The sequence below is a fragment of the Dermacentor silvarum genome, chromosome 10 (genome assembly GCF_013339745.2).
Source record: "Dermacentor silvarum isolate Dsil-2018 chromosome 10, BIME_Dsil_1.4, whole genome shotgun sequence".
Classification (NCBI taxonomy): domain Eukaryota; kingdom Metazoa; phylum Arthropoda; class Arachnida; order Ixodida; family Ixodidae; genus Dermacentor; species Dermacentor silvarum.
This window is the reverse complement of record NC_051163.1, coordinates 75,888,253-75,909,102: the sequence shown is the minus strand read 5'-3', so window position 1 is coordinate 75,909,102 and position 20,850 is coordinate 75,888,253. Positions and strand designations below refer to the sequence as shown.

Here is a 20,850-nt window from a genome sequence, read left to right as displayed (position 1 = left end):
TGTTATGTCTTTTGTAGACTCTTTATTTAGCTCTGTATACGAAGCATACAGCTTGGTGGGTGTAGGTGTTCAGCTTGCATGAGTCACTCTGTGGCTCTGCTTGGGTTCAGGTTACCAGTTACGGTCACTTGAGCCTCCACTGCCGGAGCCGGCAGGGTAGTCAATTGCCATACATTGCCGCCTCAGCCATTGTAAGCAGAGAAAAGCGATGCCGCTCGCAGTGGCAGGCCCCAGCCGCTCTCTGTGAATCAGAGGTGCTGACGCCTCACATAAGACGTACCATAGTGGACAACAGATGGTGCCACTGCTATATTCTGTTTTCGTCATTTTCTCGCTTGCAAAAGCTCTGTTTTCATTACGAATGACAAATTTATTATTATAGAAGCATAATCTTTCAATTTAGCTCGACTTAATGTTTGCCTTTAGTGTCTCTTTAATGTGCCTTTCAAAATTAATTAAAACTCTTGCGAAAATAGTCAAAGGAACAGGACTTAAGCGAGAAAACAAAATGCGACACTCGAGCGCTCGGATGTCGTGTTTTGTTTTCTTGCTTTTGAGGGTTCCAGGAGACTGTATGAGAAAGGCATAGCCTCTTAGGCTTTCCATAAAAGCATCTGTTTTCCATGAACTTTTGTGATGCTGGGCAACCCCGAAAGATGACCCTGGTATAAGGCAGGGATCATGACATCAAATTGTTGTAGCTTGAACTGTGCTTTGCATGTTAAACCATATGCGTCCCACAGCAAGCTGGCAAAATGTAAATGCAGTAGGTATGGTAGAAGATTTGTATATGAAAATGTCTGAACGCAATTGAACTGTACGCCACTATGACATTGTTGATAGGTGAGTGTTTGTGGCTTGTTTCTACGCTTATGCCATTGCTATGGTAGTATTTTGCGAGGCTCGAAGTCAGGCAGAGAGGTAGCTCTTGCTGTTAACAGCGGTGACGAGGTTCTGTTTCGGTAGCCATTTAGAATATTGCATTGTGCATATGCGATGTTGTTAGTGCACCCTTCTAGTTCAGTGTGGTGCGGACACTCACATTTGCTGCCATCAGTTGCTTTTGGATACTGCTCTAGCCCATTTATGGGCTTTCAGGGTCACTTTTACTGCGACGATTATGCTAACACTATGAGGCATAACACTGCTTTGTGGCTCTAGCCCATTTATGTGCTTTCAGGGTCACTTTTACTCCGACGATTATGCTAACACTATGAGGCATAACACTGCTTTGTGGCAACATGTTAGATTAAAAGAAACGTGTTTGCGCTCGTATTCCTTGCCACTGCAGTTAGTGCTTCATGACTGTTGGGTGTGTTAACTAAACATTTACGCCTCCTACACGCAAATACCTGAAGCAACTGCAGTGGTTGTGTAAAGTAGTTAGCTTTTATGCATGATCGATGGACACATTGAGAGCTGGGAGCGCCAATGTCAGCCACATAAAGGAATATGAAATCCAGGTGTTCTAGTTGCCCAACTGAGAACATTGTTCATAGTGAAGGGATGAGAGATGAGGACAATCATTAGATTATAACCCCTTCCGTGCCACGTTATTATTCCGAATTCTGACCAAAAATGGCGAAATTAATTTTAAAGTCTACAGATGCCAACATGTTCTACTTCCTCCACGAAAATAAACTAGCTCCTGCTTGCACTTCCTCAAGGATTGTGTGCTGCCATCTGTTAGAAGCACGACAAAGCACTGAGACAAATTGAGATCATCCATGGCATTGCTAGCTGAGCTTGTCCTTGGGCATTTTCACCAGAAACACATTGGGGAACACAGCTTTTGTCCATGACATGGAAAAGTTGAAGAGATTGCATAGGGCATTGTACGTGCTTGAACAGAAGAAAGATTCCTATTATTCAATTCAAGCGGAAGGAGCTTAGTAATAATTCAAGATGCTGGTATGAGGTTAGATTTTTTTCTAGTGGCTGCTATGCATTGACTACCACAGTCACTACATTGGCCTATGGCATGGGTTCTCAAAGTGGGTTCCGCGGAACCTACGGGTTCTGCAGGCCCCTGCTCGGGGTTCCGCGAGCCACTGATAAATTTTCCCTGGTCCCGCTCTCGACAGGTGTCTAAAACGGCGAACACGAGGTGCGCTTGATCCAAAGAACCTCCATTACCCATGCCCGAGTGTCAAAAAGCACATCACAGTGCGTAACAGCAACGCGCGAACTGCGCATTAAATACGCAAGCAGCTTGTAGCCACCCAACCTCTGAGAACGGGCACCGCGCCTAAGCTTTCGCACTTGAATCTCGGAGGCCGTAACTTACCACCATGCGCCTTTCTCCTATTTGTAGATAGGGTAGGTGCCGATAGCGTGCGCACTGACCTATACATTGGAGAAAAAAAAAAAAAACACGCGGAGCACCGCAAATGCGCGCCGCAGAAGAGCAAGAACGGCGTAGCGTCCAACCGAAACGAAGCGGCGCAGTCCGCATCGCCGTGGTCCTCAGCTTGCACCGTGGTCCTCAGCGGCAATCGTACGCGGCACGTGACTGACAGCAACGCCGAAGCACTTCGTGCCTAATTGTGCCTTTAAAGCCTTTATTCTTGCGTTTATCGCCGCGCGTAACACTGCGTTGGCGGCTAGCCGCGTGCCTCCGTAAGTGCGTAGTCGCTATCTCTGATCGCGTCGATAACCACTGCAGTTTCGTCCGCAGCGGTTGCGGCAAAAAGTAGTTTCATTTTCACTCGATGCGCGCGTCGGCTGCGTGCCTTCACAACTGCGTAGTCGCCTCCCATGGCAGCGTCGATAGCGACCGCAGTTTCGTCTGCACTTCTTGCAGGGAACGGTAGTTTCGTTTTGACTTGGTGCGTGCGTCAGCCGCCTGCCTTCTGAACCGCAAGGTCACCGTCCATGATCGCGTCCATACCGGCCGCGGTTTCGTCGACAGCGGTTGCTGCAAGCAGTAGTTTCGCTTTTACTCAGTGCAAAGCTGTCGAAGATAAAAAGCACCGGCTACATCGCGATGGACGGCCAATTTGTTGGCGATCAGCTGAGTGGCGAAAAAATAATCGGGATGTGCGCCCGTTGGTGCAAAGCGCGTCTCAGATGAAAACGCACGCCGCGAAGGATGTCGCGAGGCCTTCGCCGCTGCTAGCGCTAATCAGTCATGAGATGAAGAGAATTTCAGCTTCCGCCCTGGTCTGTGCTAAATAGAAACAAGATTTGACGATTCATTGAGTAAATAAAAGCGTGTTTACGTAGTGCAGCATTTGTTTGTTTTCTTGATACCCTCGATAATTCGGTTAAATCGGGGGGGGGGGTTCCTTGGCACTTTATGGAGCTTAGCAGGGTTCCCTGGGATGAACGTACCTGAGAACCCCTGGCCTATGGTTAGGTTATCTACATTGGCTAGATACTGAATGTTTGTGATAGCAGGAGAATGTCAATTCATTGGTGTTCATGTAATGAAGAGCTGCCAACCACCAGACTATAGGAGTGTTGCATAAAGGCCGAGCGCTTAATTTTCTAACAATTCATTTCTTTCACCGTCACTTCGTCGCGGTCCCGGTTGCTGCTGTACCACCATTAACAGTGGGTTGTTCAGTTGGCATGATGCAAGATTAGAAAAGAAATATAGAAAGTGAAACAGACTGTTACGAAATATGAGTCCTGTTCCATCATCCTTGAAATGCAGTTGATAAAAACTATGAAGGAAAAAAATACTTCACGCTGCCATCTGCTTGGTTAGTTCAGGCAGTAAAGTGAATGTTCTTGAGAAGCAGCAGTCTCGGGTCTGATTTTGGAGTCAGGATGAGGTGTTGTTCAACGGTGTAGTTTGTTTTTGAAGGTCACTGAGAGTAGACGAACTAACTCTCGGTTTAATGTTATCTGCTTTATCGCAGGACATTGTTGTCAAAGTGATGGCCAAGAAGCTGGGCGACAAGTACTACAAGAAGAAAGGTGTCGTAGAGGTGAGTGATGACATGTCACTAAGGAGCGTAAATCGCTCAGTCCGCACGTTGATTTTAGGATATTTTGCGGAATGACATTTCACACTGAAGGAGCACTGAAGGCAGATGGCATATTAAGCTAAAGTCACAGAGACGCAGGTGATACGGTGGGATGTCGCGGGACTCATTCGGTGGTGCTGGTAGCACTTGTGCTTCCTGTGCACAGCCCATGTAAGGAAGGTTTCCCCCTCTCCCCAACATGCTGGCGCATGTCTGCCCACCCGATGCGCAGCTTCACACACGGGTGGCAGCATCACAGCATGAGGATTCCCACAACTTTCAGATACCTGCGTAATTTTGATTCACCGCAATAGTAATTCATTTCATTTTCATAGAACGTGTTGATGCATTATTTGTGTCTGTTGGGTTTCACAAAGGAAGAAAAGAGAACATGCAACACCTAACATATCAGGGTGCCAGTCTGTTCAAATAATGTGCCGTATAATAGTGTAACATAATGAATTGATGTGAAACTTGGCTTGTGCTCTTTTTGATATGTTCTCTTGTGATGTACCTTGGCTGCTGGGTGGGAAGTGAATTCTAAACCATGTGACGAGCTCTGCATAGAAAGTCACTCACAAGTCATCCTTCCTATGTGCTAGAATGAAACATTTTATGAGCCTTCCACGCTTGTGATAATCATCTGTGCAATGTGTCCTTTCACCTAGTTCTCCCATTATCATCCCCCATTGTGACCCTCTTTCTTCCCCTCCTCCCCTTCCCTTACGTAGAGTAGCAGGCCAGATGCTCCATATTCCGGCCGACCTCTCTACTTTTTCACATCAATAAACTACTTTATGAACCTTCCTTGACTTGCGGGATTGACGGACAGTATATCTTCAACATGTGCCTTCCGTGTGAGACTTCCTCCAAGAAAGAAAGAAAGAAAGTTGTATGCTGAGAGCTTAACAAGTTGATATCTTCTCAATCCATCTACATCCTTAGTAATACTAACCAGCTGTGCCAATGTATGGAAGCCGAGCCAAGCCAAAGGCATTGTGCAGCCCTGGTTGGACCAGTACTACATTCATGATGGGTCTATACTGATGGACTTATACATCGGGACTACTGTAAATAGAATGTTTTTTTTTTTTGGAAGGATGAGCGAATAGTGGATTTGAGGTTCGAAGCGAATTCGAAGCGAATAGTGATTTGGTCGAGTAATTTCGAATCGAATGGTTTGAATAGTAGATATCACATATTGCAGTAAAACCTAATTAATTCTAATTTCACAAGATTGAAAAAAATGTCCGAATTATAAGAGTATCCAGAAAACAATAAGCAAATGCTTACTACGTCAGCACAATTTTATTAGTGTAATGGATGAGCAAATCCTTTGACTATTTTGCACAAAAGCAGTGCGGAAGCTGCAATTCTCATCATCTCGTGACTGATTGGCTCTCGTAGCGGTGATCGAGGCCTCGCAACTTCCTTCGCAGCACGGCCGCGGCGCACGCCATAATTTGCGACACGCTTTGCACTACAGCGCGCACATCCTGATTATTTTTTCGTGAGTAAACTGACCGCTAACAGATCGCACGTCCATCGCGATGTAGCCGGTGCTCTTCATTCTCGGCAGCTTTGTACCGAGTCAAGCCGAAACAACTGTTTGTTGCAACCGCGGCCACTATCAACGTGATTCTGAATGGCGACTTTGCGGTGCTTAAGGGTACGGCCACGCTAGCAGCAAAAACGTGCACAACGCGTCATGCCGCGCGTGGCAAAAGCGGCAGGAATCGGGGGTTTTACGGCTTGCCGAGGGTGCCGAGAACAATGAGGGTTACGTCACGGAGCCAATGGCAACTGGACCTCCGCCGCTCCGCGCCAGGTTATCAGTCGACGATCGTTGTCTCTCGTGGTTCTATGGAGGGACTTCTGGACGCTGTCCGATCGCACCCTTTTCGCTCACGGTGATTCCGCGTTCCGAGAGCGCGCGAGATCATATCGCGCTGCCGCGCGGCGAGACGCGATTGCCACGGTGGACTTCACGGCAAGGCGCTGACGCAGCCGTTTTTGACGCTAGCGTGGCCGTGCCCGGCCGACGCACGCACCGAGTCAGATCGAAACTACCGTTCGCTGCAACAACTGCAGATGAAATCGCGGTCGCTATCTATGCGATCATGGATGGCCATTACGCAGCTTTTTAGGCACGTGGCCGACGTGTGTATTGAGTCAAAACTAAACTACTTTTTGCTGCAACCGCTGTGAAAGAAACTGCGGCAGCTATCGACATGATGATGGGTGGCGACTATGAAATCCTGCAGCCAACGCGTTGTTATGCGCGGCGGTAAACACAATAAAGGCACAAATAGGCACGAAGCGTTCCATCGTTGCTGTCATTCACATACGATTTCCGCTGCTGACTATGGCGATGCGGACTCCGCCGCTTCGTTTCGGTTGTGCACTAGTGCCGCTTCTGCTCTTCTGCGTCGCACATTTCAGGCTCTTTAATGCAAAAACATATAGCCTTCGAGATTTACAGTTGATGTATGGCAGCCATGACATGATGCATAGCCTCCGAGATGTGTACCGGCCGTCTGTGGCTTTTGGCTGCCTATTCGGGAGCGCCGAATAATTCAAAAATATCGAATCCCTGAATTCGAATCGAAGCGAATAACAAATATAGCATTATTCGATTGAATATTCGACAATACCGTATATTTGCCCATTCCTATTTTTTTGCAAAACCTTCTTTGTCTAATACTACACTCTAAAAACAGTTGCACCCTTTGGGGCGCATTTTTGCCACACAACAATAATCGTCATCTGTCTTGCTTGCGTTTCCTATCTTGAAAACTCTGCACTTGCTACTTCCCTGTCGAGAACGCTGTGTCACGCTGATAACGCTCTTGTCGTTCGTGACCGAGAAGTGCCGGGCGCACAGTGTTAAAGAAAGGAAAGCCATGCAAGTCAGATGATGATTATTGTTCTGTGGCAAAAATACGCCCCAAAGGGTGCAACTGTTTTTAGAGTGTAGGCAATTTGCGGTACGCATGTTCCTGTCTCCTTATTATGGGCCTCTTTATTAAAAGAAAGAAAAATAATGTGTGTGATGGTAGGATCGAAGCATGATGTGTCTCGTACACGGAAATAAATGTTCTGCTACTTGTTAGCGAGTGTTCATTCAGTGCACATGCACCGCGTCATGCAGTGCTGCACATAAGTGCTCCAATCATTGGATGAAGCTGTGCATAATTGAACTTCAGTAGAGAAATTTTAAAGGACCATCTTTGATAAAATCTGACATGGTAAACATGGTAATAAAATATGCCTAATGACGAAAAACATCATCTCTGGTGTCCCTGGAGTAACATCAAGAAACCCGTAGCTACTTTTTCATCAGTCAGAGACATTATACCATCAGCTTCAACCTAACTAGCATTCACAAATGGTTATCTGCATTGCTGAAGGCACACGAATAATTTGTACGCTGATAACTGGGGCAGTTTCGACAAGATAGAACCCATATATCGTACTTATTCAATTGTAAGGCACGGTTTTTTCCCAGCCTCTTCAGCCTAGAAGCCTTATATGCGAGGCTGATAGATTCAGTTACTATGTCAGTTTTTTGGTATAAGCTCTGCATTTCCGGTTATCCTAATTTTAAATGGCAGCACAAATTCTAGCAACTAATAAGCCTTGGCAGGTGAGGCAGTATATTTGCATATATAGCCCACACCAACAATTTTTAAAAAATTGACAGTAAAGGCAGTAAATGTCCAAACTTCGCCTTGAGTTGCGACTTCACGGCTGCACAAATTTTGCCCTATGGTGTGGCTTCACGGCAGCGCAGCACACACTGCGGTAAAGCCACACGATAGGATGATATTCACGCTGTCGTGTAGTCACACCTCAAGGTGAAATTTTCATATAACAAGCACTGATTATTTCGGAGACTTGCAATTATTCAGTATTGGGGTAATCCCCGTCAAGTGTGAATAATTCATTGGCTACTCTATATTGCCTTGTGTTAGTGCGCATACCTATGTTATTTTTTCTCGGGTCCCCCAACTGCATACTTGCCTCATAATAGTGACTGCCTTATACCGTATTTTCCGGTCTATAAGTCGCACCTTTGTATAAGATGCACTCCCCTCAAAATGGCAGTTTTACTGCAAAAAAACGTTTATAAGTCGCACTGGTGTATAAGACTCACCTATTCGGCCGATAAACAATTAAAAAAAATTACAGTGATGCTTCAGTCCGTGAACGCAGGTCACGCGCAAGCGTATGGGTGCCATATATTTCCTCCATAATTGCGATAGCGATGATGCAGACACTCCAGGTGCATTTCTGCTGTCGTGGTTGCTGAGATGATCTGTCCATCGCGATGAATTGTGATTAAATTCCAAGGGCGATAACATTGTCCCCACGCACTGTATGCTGTATGTGTGAGTGAACGCATGCGACCGTGAGCCGAATCGCGCACAAGGGAGGAAAGCGGGAAGGCAGAGCGGGAGAAAGGAGGGGGGGGGGGCTTGTACTCTAGTAGTAACTGCGTTGTTTGCGCTGCATCTTGACAGCGATGTGCAAGTGCGACGGCTTCGGGGTCGGTCGACTCGAGGTCGGCCTACCGTCGCTTGCGATGCTGCTTCGTCCTTCTACCACTCGATCGAGAAGAACACGGTACCTCGATGGCGCGCACAGAACCCGTAGCAATTAGTCAACCAGCGCGCTTCATGTGGCCATAACATCGAATCCGATTTTGACGACAGTTTTTCCGGGGGACAGAACGTATATAAGTAGCACTGTTTTATAAGACGCACCAACGAAAAATTCTGGAAAAAAAATGCGTCTTATACACCGAAAAATACGGCAATCGAATAAATATGTTCTTAATTGGATGTCCCACCTATCACCATAATAAATTTTGACTTACGCTCCAAATGGACATGATTGTCACGTTCTGCTAACATTACTTGACATCTTACGTCTTATGCCCTGCCTTTGATAACAGCAGCGAGCCTTGAATTCATACCTCAAAGAAATTGGCCTTTTTGGAAAGCTTCAACCATGGTTCACTGCATGATAAAGAAGGGGCTGAATTTTTCATCATCGTGTTTGTATGAATTTTTCATTGCGTCACCTATAAGCTACAACAGGTTTACTCGCACGTTCTTTAGTTTCCTTTTTCCACTCTACTCCTGAATCTTTTAATATCCTTTGCCTTTTCTATGCAGAGAAACATGTCAGTGTTGATATGCATGCCGTCAAAAGTCTGTGCTTTCCAATAAAGAACTTCTATCTCTCCTTTCCCACGTGTGCTGCATGAGGGAAGTTGGCAGCTATCAACAGCACTTGGTTCAACCGAGTGTGAATCTGTATTGCAATCTTTGCATGCCACATTCGTATTATGGCCAGCCATCCTTTCTTTCCAAGTCGTGACTGTCTACCAAACTGCTCAGACGTGAAGAATGCGAACAGCCCTATTCCTGTTTCACGCAAACTTGGGGCACTGGTTATGTGCTTGAATAGACAACTTGGTCTTGGGGTATCCATAACTGGGCATGTGACAGCAAGTATTAGCATTCTTGTCCAATCCTCCAAAATGGGTTTGTGCCGCTGGATACGTGCCTGCATATACAACCAGAACAAGAGGCAATAAGTGAAGAAGTCAGCTGCAGAGTAGTGAAAAAGGTGGCACCAAAAGCAGTCGTGTGGAGATAGAAGTGAGGAGAACAGAGTGGACCAGAGCGTGCATTGAGCGAGCTGCATTGAGCTACACAGAAGTGAATCCAATGTCGGTAACGGAATATTGAAGAGGTCGGGTGCACAGAAGCGATGAATTTGGCAATGTGCTGTGTCGCTACATTGCTTCAGTGCTAATCACATTGACATCGACATTCATATTGAGATGGGTTCAGCCTTAATGTTTTTTAGTTGTCTCCTTACAGACCTCATAATGCCAAATAGAGTATTGTTATGTGCAACGCAAGCAGAATGCTACTTACAAAGGTATAGTATTTACAATGCTAGTGCAAGTGCGACCAAGCTGGCGATCGACTAGCAGTCGGCATGAGCTTCTTCATTACAGCCTTTCTGAGGTGGCCTTCATTTATTCCTGTTGCATATCAATATATTCGCATGTTAATGTTTAAAAATTACAAGCCCAGATTTCTTTCTTTCTCCTGTACATTACCAGGACGGTGCTGTGTCGCTACATTGCTTCAGTGCTAATCACATTAACATCGACATTCATATTGAGATTGGTTCAGCCTTAATGTTTTTTAGTTGTCTCCTTACAGACCTCATAATGCCAAATAGAGTATTGTTATGTGCAACGCAAGCAGAATGCTACTTACAAAGGTATAGTATTTACAATGCTAGTGCAAGTGCGACCAAGCTGGCGATCGACTAGCAGTCGGCATGAGCTTCTTCATTACAGCCTTTCTGAGGTGGCCTTCATTTATTCCTGTTGCATATCAATATATTCGCATGTTAATGTTTAAAAATTACAAGCCCAGATTTCTTTCTTTCTCCTGTACATTACCAGGACGGTGCTGTGTCGCTACATTGCTTCAGTGCTAATCACATTAACATCGACATTCATATTGAGATGGGTTCAGCCTTAATGTTTTTTAGTTGTCTCCTTACAGACCTCATAATGCCAAATAGAGTATTGTTATGTGCAACGCAAGCAGAATGCTACTTACAAAGGTATAGTATTTACAATGCTAGTGCAAGTGCGACCAAGCTGGCGATCGACTAGCAGTCGGCATGAGCTTCTTCATTACAGCCTTTCTGAGGTGGCCTTCGTTTATTCCTGTTGCATATCAATATATTCGCATGTTAATGTTTAAAAATTACAAGCCCAGCTTTCTTTCTTTCTCCTGTACATTACCAGGACGTGCAGGACCGGTATGTGGCCACGGTTCGTATGCTGGACAGCAGCGATGTGCTGCGACTGGACCAGAGTCACTTGGAGACGGTCATCCCCAACATTGGGCGCCGAGTCAAGGTGAGATGCCACTGCCAGTGCATCAAGTGTTGCATAAGCAAAGAAGGCAGTCGTTAATAGCACTTTCGGCTAAGTCACTGACTCGTCTGCATTGATATCATATAGTGCACAGGGGTATTATTTTATTCTGCATTTCATTCAACAAAGTCTACCTTCATCATAATAAAGTTACATTCAATGGAAAAGTACCTTTGATATATCTGATGCAGTCGCCGACCAATCATTCAGACTCAACGGGGACTGCCAATATGTCAGAACTATTAGAAGTCTGAAATGCCGAATTTGCCCAAAAATAAGTGATTTTATTCCACAAGTGGCCAAAGAAACGTGTGCCACATTCTTAGATCGTCACTTTCTGAAACACAGTTGAACCTCGTTCATTGGTCAATTTAAAAAAATGCGAGAAAAAAGGTACTAACCGGGAAAACGTACGATCTGAGGTCACAAAATTTGACAGACTCAATTGAAGTTGACATTTACGTGACGTGAAGCGTTGCGCGAATCGAGGCAGCACGAGATGCCTATGTGTGGCGAGTTGGCAGGGCCCGAGACATGCATTGTCATTCTTGTGGCTTCGGAAAACTTGCGTTTGTTTTTGTTTGTGCTCCTCGAATTTGGCCTGGGCCAGCAGCTATTCGAGAGGGGAATTTTGGCGGGAAGTTTTGATGTGCCCACTCGGCACGAATTTTTGTGGCATGAGATGCCAGTGCACATGGAGCTGGAATGGCCCGATATGCACATTGTCGTTTTCTGGCTGTGTAGTGTTTTAAGATGACGACAGGAAGCTGAAACGAAATCGAGATGATGGGGGACACCAGAATACGATGTCTATGATGCCGCCAGAGCGAAATATGATACTCACTTCGCACCACCTGGAAATGGCAGCTTGTTTGGGTTATTGCCTGTTTAAGGTGTGCAGTATGCTTCTAACGGTACTACGCCTCGCACGTTGTGGAACAGATCGGTGTAGGTTTTTATCGCAGTGGGATTGGCACCAATAGCTGTCAATGTGGCACGCGACGACCAGGAGGGAGATTTGGTGGTACCGGAATAGGACACTGAGTGTGCGCTGGCGTTTTCAGGAGAGACGGGCAAACAAGTATTGCGGAGAAGCTGGTGCTGTGAGCGGCTACCGTTTGCGATTGTGAATGCCTCGCCTCTTCGTATTTACTTGGAACCTAGAGGCCAGAAAACAATCGTACTTTGGTGATGTTCTGAACGTTGGTGCGAAAGATTGTTTTTTCCGGGAACGTATGAACCAGTAAAAAATAAGCATAGCTGTAATAGGTCTCTTTTTGTGTTCTCGACTGCAAACGTTGGTGCCAGAATATCTTAAATAACGGGATCATATCAACAAAGTTCTTACTGTACCTTCATTTTCGCGTGACTATAGCGCGAAATGCGTCGGCGTCTTGGAGCATTGGCATTCTTGGCTCAGTACCAAGCACGCTACGGATGTTGGTAACACGAAGAGATTCTTTTTACACTATAGAGTAAAAATATGCCACAAAATTATTTGAATTATTCGGTAATCGAGTAAAGCAAATTTAAATCAGAAAAAAAAATTTTTGTTCAATTTGAGAGTCAGTGACAAAAGGTACGGTTTCAGGCCGTGTCAGCGATATCTTCACATTGACGGTATGAAGTGAAGCCAGCCACGTTTACATGACCGTTCTGCCCCCGCAGCTGATAGTGTCTCTTGCAGTGGGACGACGCTATCTGGAAAAGCACCGGCAGCAAGGAACGAATGCTTCCTCTGCCTCTCCGAAACTCGAGATTAAGAAACCTCCAGCACTAAACGTGCGAGAAGACAGTGCACATGATACCATGCCATCTCGGTGCGCCCACTCTTTGCGCATGCGGCAGATTACCTCTAGAACAGGGCGCACCGTCTGTGTACCTTTAGCTAGGTGTGAGAGCCATAAAGTTAACAAGCTCTAGGGGAAAAGCTTGCCATAGCGCCCATGCATTGAAATTGGCCGCTGCAAGGGCGCCACCATGTTGCTACTCTGTGCAGGCGCACAGATGTTGACAGCGAGATGTGATTCAGACGAGACGCCGAATTAAAGCAGTGCTGAGCGTCTCTCAGTATGGCGGCACCGTCTAGTTGAGGCGCCTGCAAATGCATTCTTTCATGCACAGTAAGTGTTACATTAAAATTTTATGAATAGCCATCCAGTCTTTCTGAAAAATATACGGAGTGAACTTTACACGTTGTTCATACGTACATGATACGTCTCAATGGTGGTTTTCGCATATTATTTTCAATATCTTGAGCGTTACAAATGTGAGTCTTAGCAACATAGTAGCACCTTTGCGGTTGCCACTTTTTTCACTCTGCTTTTCCTCTAGGGTTTATATACTTACTCTGTGGTATTAGCTGAATACCAACAGTGAAACTTTGGTATTAATCAAATCATATTGTAAACATAAATACAGTGAAAGCTCGTTAATTCACACCTCATTAATTCGAACTTTCGGGTTAATTCGAACTGATGGTCATGGTCCGGCCACAATATATAGGCGTCTATGGGTTAACCAACTCGTTAGTTCACGTGCGCATCGGCTCCTCTATCGATAATTCGAACTGCGCGCCGCTGCATGGTGGTATTTTATACTGCTGCCGCAAGCTTTCAAGGCTCAACGATAGATGGCGCGAGCGCAGCGGCGTCACTGTCGTCATTGCGCTCGCTCTTCACATCGTGTGGCGGTTCGTGCCGGATGTGTCTGCGTAGTCTCCGTGTCCTTTGTGTGCCGCACATTCAGTCGCTAGGCCTCGTGTACGTCAGAGCTACGAAGTCGTTCGGTGCCGTGTCGCTACGATGTGATGCTGCTCACGGCCTTGCATATGTTGGTGCGGGCCTGGGTTCAGCTCACGGCAACAACTGTTGCCAATTGCTTCCGCCACAGTGGCTTTTGTGTGACCAATGAGGGCACAGCTTGCGAGCCCGACGAGCGCGAGGCCGTGGTCATTCCTGCCGGATTGCGGGATGCGCTGGAGGACGTGACCTTCGACGACTACGTCGATGCAGATCGCTGTGCAGCGGTCTGCGGCACAATCACCGATGATGATATCATCGCGCAGGTGACTGGTGGAGAAGCGCCCGTCGTCGATGTAGGTGCGGATGACGAAGAGGATGATGCACCCACGCGGCCCTCAGCTTTGGAACTAATGGAGGCTATGCGTGTCGCGCGTCTATTCTTCGGCTTCGAGGAAGACGCAGAGGATGCTTTCTGCCACGTTCGCGCGTTGGAAAACAAGGCTATGGCGATCACATTCAAAGAAGAGAAACAGACAGCGATCACGAATTATTTTCGCAAGTAAATATTTTGAGTGATTTTCCAATTCCTGCTGTTTTTTCAATGAATTTCGTTAGTTCGAATTTCGGTTTAATTCGAACTCATTGGGCGTCCCCGCGAAATTCGAATTAACGAGCTTTTACTGTAACGCTTGAATCACGAATGAAATTTTCACTCAACATAGCACACTAATTGTTTCATCTTTTCTGTTTTCGAGTATAGTTGTTTTTCCTGGAAACAAAATTGGTAGCAGTGCATGCCCAGGTGCACCAAAATTCAGTTGAACCACAAAGTATATCAGCGGCTCAGTGAATTCTAGATAGCATGTCATAATTGTTTCATGGATGTTGCAGGTCGTCAATGGTGCCTACCGGGGTCAGGAAGCTACTCTGCTCGAAGTGGACCAGGCAGGCTTCTGCGCAAAACTCCGCCTCGACTCTGGACTAATCAGCGGTCGCGTGCTTGAGAAAGTTCCGTACGAAGACTTCTCCAAACTTCACGTGCCGTCGTGACATCAGTGAAAGCAAGAACTCATGTTTGTTTCCTCGGAAAGGTTCTCAGAACTTTTCCGAAACACCCATCTTCTCTGTCACCCTTTGCAATACTGCGTGTCGCCGTGAACTTTGATGGAAATAGCTTTGGTTAAGTGTTACTGGTGAGAGTGTGAGTGGCTAGGGCAGTGGGCTGATGTTCACCGCAGTAAGTTTTACTTTGTGGAAATGGCATTAACCATTTGCCCTACTCGCCCGTTATTTTTTTGGGGGGGGGGATAAATAAATAAATACAAAATTTCTCAGAAATTTCGTGTGGCATATGGCCACTAAATTAGGAGTGCAACCCTAAACAAAAACCCTTCGGTTCATACATCTTTTTCTCTCATTTTTTTCCGAGAAGTATGAACGAGGTTCCGCTGTAATACAAGCATATTTACCATCGCTGCAATCTATCGTTGCATCCTGCTCCTTCTGATTTATATATCGAAAACATCGAGAACACCCTTCAATGATCGCACTGGTTGTAAGAAAAGCCAGAATATCCAGCATAGTACAGTAAAACCTTGTTAATTCGACCCTTGTTAATTTGGACTCGTCCTCTGGTCCCGGCAGGCATATGCATTATTCAATGCAATCAAACTCTCGATAATTCGGACGTATTTGCCTGCACACCAGTTAGTTCAGACAGCTTTCGGAGCTCGGCAAGCGAGCGCCACAAATGTACCACACAAAAGAGCAAGAACGACGCTGCAAAAGCGGTGCTAATGTCTAACCGAAATGAAGCGGCGCAGTTCTCATCGCCATAGTCATCAATGGAAATTGTACGTGAGTGACAGCAACTCCGGAACGCTTTGTACCTAATTGTACCTTTAATGCCTTTATTCTTGCATTTACGGCCGTGCATAACACCATGTTGGCCGCGTGCTTTCACAATTGCGTAGTCGCCATCAATGATTGTGTCGATAGCGGCAGCGGTTGCGGTAGACAGTAGTTTGACTAGGTATGTGCATCGGCCGCGTGCCTGGATCGCTGCAATCTATCGTTGCAGCGATAGATTGCAGCGTAGTCGCCATCCATCATCGCATCAATAGCGACCGCGGTTTCGTCCGAAGTTGTAGCAGCGAACAGTACTTTCGATCGCACTCGGTGCATGCGTTGGCCGCGTGCCTTCAGCACTACAACGTCACCGTTTATAATCACGTCGATGGCGGCTGTGGTTTCCTCCGCAGTGGTTGTGGCAAACAGTTTCATTTTGACTCGATGCAAAGCTGTCAAGGATGAAGAGTACCGGCTACAGTGCGATGGACGGATGATCTGTTGGCGATCAGCTCACTGGTGAAAAAATAATGGGGATGTGTGTGTAGTAGTGCAAAGGCATGTCGCATATGAAGGTGCGCGCCGTAGCCGTGCAGTGAAGAAAGTCGCGAGGCCTGGATCACTGCTGCAAGAGCCACTGAGTCACGAGATGACGAGAATTGCAGCTTCCGCACTGTTTTTGTACAAAATAGCAACAAGACTTGCTAATTCATTAACTAAATAAAAGCATGTTTACGTAGTAAGCATTTGCTTATTGTTTTCTGGATGCCCTCGATAATTCGACATTTGGTTAGTTGGGACATTTTCTTCGGTCCCGTGAAATTTGAATTATGAGGTTTTACTGCACATGAAAGATTATGATAGACTCGGCCATGCATCCTTCAGAAGATCTAGTGGCTGAGGGATTTTCTTAGCTTACACTTGTCGTGTCGGCAGCAAGGAGTGTCCCCTTCCCTCACCTAAAGCAATAAAATAAAAATACTGTGTTTTCCATGCAATTTGGAGCTTTCACATCAGCCCGTCGACTGCAAGGATATTCATATAAGATTCTGTCTACCCCTAAAAAATGCAACGAAGAAGTCGTGGGCTTTTCTGACTTATGGCTTGTACCATACATGTCGGACTTCATTTTGGGATAAAGCCGTGTGGCTGCTTATTTAAGTGATAAGTGAGCACAACTTCTGCGTCACCCACAAAAAAGTCAGTGCTCTGACCCTCAGCCTGTGCCATAGCTGTTGTTATCTTTCTGCTCGTGCACCTGTATTTACGTTTACTTTGCTATTTGATCCTATGAGAGCATTTAGCATGGAAAAATAAAAAATAAGATTGCAGACTTGTGTTGCCTAGCAAAATCGCAACCCAATTTTCAGTGAAGCTGTTTCGTTTGAGTAGTTGCTTTCACTTGCCTGTAATTAAACCACACTTTAAAACGTTGCCCCTATATGACTGATTCGTTTGGAACCCTGCTAGTATATAATGTCTTTGGGCATTGGGTAAAGAAATTTTTTAAATACCACAGGCCGGGATTTGATCCAGCACCCTCGGGCTTAGCGGCGCAATGCCAAAGCAACTACGCCACCACGGCAGGTACATTTTATTTGCGAGAAGATTGGCCATAACACATTATCAAACCAGAACTGAACTGAAAACTGGAAAAAAAACATTATTTTTGCTCGAACCAAAACTGAATCGAAACATTCTGATGTTTTTCACTCCAGAGTGAAACCGGAAAAAAAATTTTTAAATAACGATTTTTGGTTCATGCTGTCAGCTTTTCCAGAGATTTTCAGCCTCTCATTGCCTGCACTTGCGACTGAACTGTCCTGCGTATCTCATTTTAAATTCCATCGTCCCATGATTTTAGAAGTAGCAGCGCCAATAGTACAGTTTTAAATGTATCACATTGGGGGGCAGACATGTTAGTAGTGCATTCGTAAGGATTCGAAATTGGGGACCATCAAATAGTTTTCCTTTAGAAGGAGACCTCTATATGACAGGTGAAATAAAGGCGCGCTTCCTAGCTGCGTGGCGGCTTTTAATTGCAGAAGTTTAAGTAGGCTTATTAAAAATTGTGTATTGCTTCAGGCACGCTTTTACAACATTTTTTTAATGAATCTTTCTTTTCTGGCTATCCTGGGTTGTTGCAAACATTTTAGTTATAATAAATGGGTACAACCTGTCCTCTTTGGGGACAGGTCGTACCCATGCAAACATGGGAGAAGAGAAGAGAAACTAGCATAGGGCAAGTTAAAATTGCACGGACAAAGATTTCTCGCAGAAAGATTCTACGACAGCCCAGGATCCTCTTTCTGTGATGAGACTCCCCTTGTGACCTCTTCCATCCCTGAAAACTTGCAGGTCAGATTGCGGCTGGTCGACTGCCTATAACCTTTGTCAGTGCTATGTAAGGGCTTTGCACTCCTAAGAAGGTAAAAGATGGCTCGCGTTCTGATGTTGCACTCTTCAAACAGCAATCTGTAGATGTGTCTGGTCGGCTGTAACAAGAAGTCTTCCCTTTGGAAAAGAGTGCTAGCCTCATAGATGTCAGAGCCGTGCCCATACTTACTCTCCTTGGGCAAGCTTCGGCCGCTCATCTGTGTTGCTGCTGAATAGGATCCGAGGACGAATTCAAAAAGTGTTTTGTTCGCACGTGCTCTTTGCCATTGGCTGACTGCCTACGCTGATATTATGTACGTCATCAGGATTGGCTGAAATTTTCCTTTGCTAGCAATTCTAGCATAAAAGCTTTTTGTGAATACCGGCCCAGGGCCTGTATTAAAAAAGCCTCTTTGTTAGCGCAATTTAGCTACAGACAGTTGAGCAAAAATTGTTACTGGGTTCTTGCCAGGGCATATTATCAACGAAGCGAGCCATCAAGGCTCTCTCGCAATTTTTAGTTAATGTTGGCTTAGATTTGAGACTGTGAATGGGCTGTAGGAACAAGAATGCGTGTTTAATCACATCTTACAGCCTATCCTCATCATCACTCCTCTTACCCCATGCTGTTTTTCTCCTATTTCCTTTCCCTCTGCAGAAAAGTGTAGCAGGCTAGAAGACTCTCTTCATTTGCTCAATAATTTCGCTCTCTCTCTCTGCCTCACTAATGCTTTGCTGCACAGAGGTTCCAGCATTGGTGTTGGATCTCGATTATTTTTTAACTGCGAACTATGTGCACCCTCAAGAAGAAATGCGTAATTTTTCCCCCACTACGGTGTGCCTCATAATCAGATCGTGGTTTTGGCACGTAAAACCCCATAATTTTTTAAGAATTATTAACAAGGTGCCTTTTTTTAGTTCATTGAGGACGCTGGAAAAACTTTCCAAGAACTTCGTATAACGATAAGTATTCATTAATTATTTGCAAAACTTCTATCAAGCCAGGAAAGATGAAGCTACATCCCACATTGCGTTGAACATGACCTCCCTTTCTAGTAAACAAAGTACAGTGTAAAATACAGTCTGCTCGGGTTAATGGGACTCGAGTTATTGGGAAGCATAGCTGATAACTGCAAGTATGTCACTTTCGAACACACCTAAATTATTTGCACAGGCAGTATTTATTCCACCCGCATTTAACTTCACACACAGATTTTCCGTAACCTTCCCCCTATTTTTACGCTTGTGCGAGTATTCTATATTTTCAAATATTCGATTGAATATTATGCAGCGGTATATTAGCCTTGGCTCGAATTTTATTATTAGAAGTTTTAGAAGTATTCCAATCGAACTAATGTATACATATACGTAGGCAATAAGGCACCCGCCATGGTGGCATACTTGCTTTGGCGTTGCGCTGCTAAGCCCGAGGGTGCGGGATCAAATCCCGGCTGTAGCTGCCACATTTCGGTGGGGGAGAAATGCAATAATGCTCATCTACCATGCATTGGGTGCGCAGTAAAGAACCCCAGGTGGTCCAAATTAATCCGGAGTCCCCGACTACGGGGTACCTCATAATGAAATAATGGTTTTGGCACATAAGATGCCAGAATTCAATTTTAATATTTACACTGTAAGCCACACTTCCAATTGCAACACCTCGGGGAAAAAATATTCGTGTCTATAACTTGCGGAAATAACTGCATACAACACCCACATCTTTGCAAAAGCAGTTTCCATTCGCGGATGCACGAATTGTCTTCATCGAATCTTTGCAGCTCTGTTTCCACCTTCTTCGGCAATGCTGATGACAGAGGACTTTGCCCTAAAGGTGTTTTCACGGCAACGCGACCCGCGCTGTCGTGAAATTACATCTTGAGGCAAAATTCATGCTGCCATAAAGCCACACCTCAAGTCGAAATTCGCATATAACCCACATGATTTCACTGCTAAATTTTCGGTGCGTAATATATGCGTAAGTCTCCTTACGTGCATTGAATGTGAAAGCATTCCGACTTCCGCACAATACTTTTCAGCTTAGTCATGTGCTTGAATTGGGCAAAGTCAATTTTGAGGGTGGGCCACCCAAATTAGAAGGCGGGTCAATTTTGGGAGTGGGCCAGGCTGGTTTTGAACATGGGTCAACTCAATTTTCCAATTGGGCAAATGTCAATTTTGAGAGTGGGCCATGTCGGTTTTGAATGTGGGTTAACTCAATTATTGAATTGGGCAAAGTTGATGTTTTCTGGGTTTGGGTCACCGAAATTTTGGGGGTGTGCCAAGTCAATTTTGGGAGTGGGCCAGGTCGGTATTGAACGTGGGTCAACTCAATTTTCAAATTGGGTAAAGACGCCGTGGCTCTACACCATGGGATCTAGCAGTGCGAGCTGCAGCAGGCGCAGTGCCGGGAAAGTGATGTCATCACTTGGTCACACGGGTTTTCTTGCCATCGGATGCTAACGCCGGACGCTCGCCGGATTTTCCGCTTCATGGGGCATATAAGGCTTTCGCCTTAAAGCATATATAATCGGCAGCTATAGTTTTAGTGAACATGTTGCATTGCATAAGGACAAGGCGAAGACGAATTCGTTTGCAGTCACCTACTGATTCCTGTGTTGTCAAAACCCGTCAGTGCATCAGTTGGCACCCTGTGGGTCGTGAAGTAATGCAAGTAATATGCAAGTATGATATGCACATTTGTCAATTGTGTGCATCAAGCGTGCACGCTTAAGCAGGAGTATTGAACGTCGTGAGGCTTAGAAGAAGCGCGAAAGCCGTTGTGGAAACGATTCAGGGAAGAAAAGTCTATGATGTGCTTGGAATGGGTATGAATGCACCTGAGCAACCTGCTCCTTTGAGACATCTAAGAAGCCGAAGCAGCACCCTTCTACCACTGTCACCATTGCGGGAAAATCTGCATGTTTGAGCTGAA

At 45.4% G+C, this 20,850-nt stretch overlaps 1 protein-coding gene across 2 annotated transcripts in view; it reads left to right on the top strand.

The window, feature by feature from the left end:
• The window catches only part of LOC119466110 (DNA/RNA-binding protein KIN17), a 47,312-nt gene extending 29,744 nt beyond the window's left edge, over window positions 1–17,568 (top strand). The window contains exons 9-11 of one of the 2 annotated variants that reach the window (XM_037726594.2): window positions 3,867–3,935; window positions 10,819–10,932; window positions 14,586–17,568. In XM_037726594.2, the coding sequence (XP_037582522.1) occupies window positions 3,867–3,935; window positions 10,819–10,932; window positions 14,586–14,744 (342 nt within the window). In that variant the 3' untranslated portion in view covers window positions 14,745–17,568. The remainder of the gene's footprint in view (window positions 1–3,866; window positions 3,936–10,818; window positions 10,933–14,585) is intronic. The other variant, XM_037726596.2, reaches the window with a different exon arrangement.
• The last annotated feature ends 3,282 nt before the right edge of the window (window positions 17,569–20,850 follow it).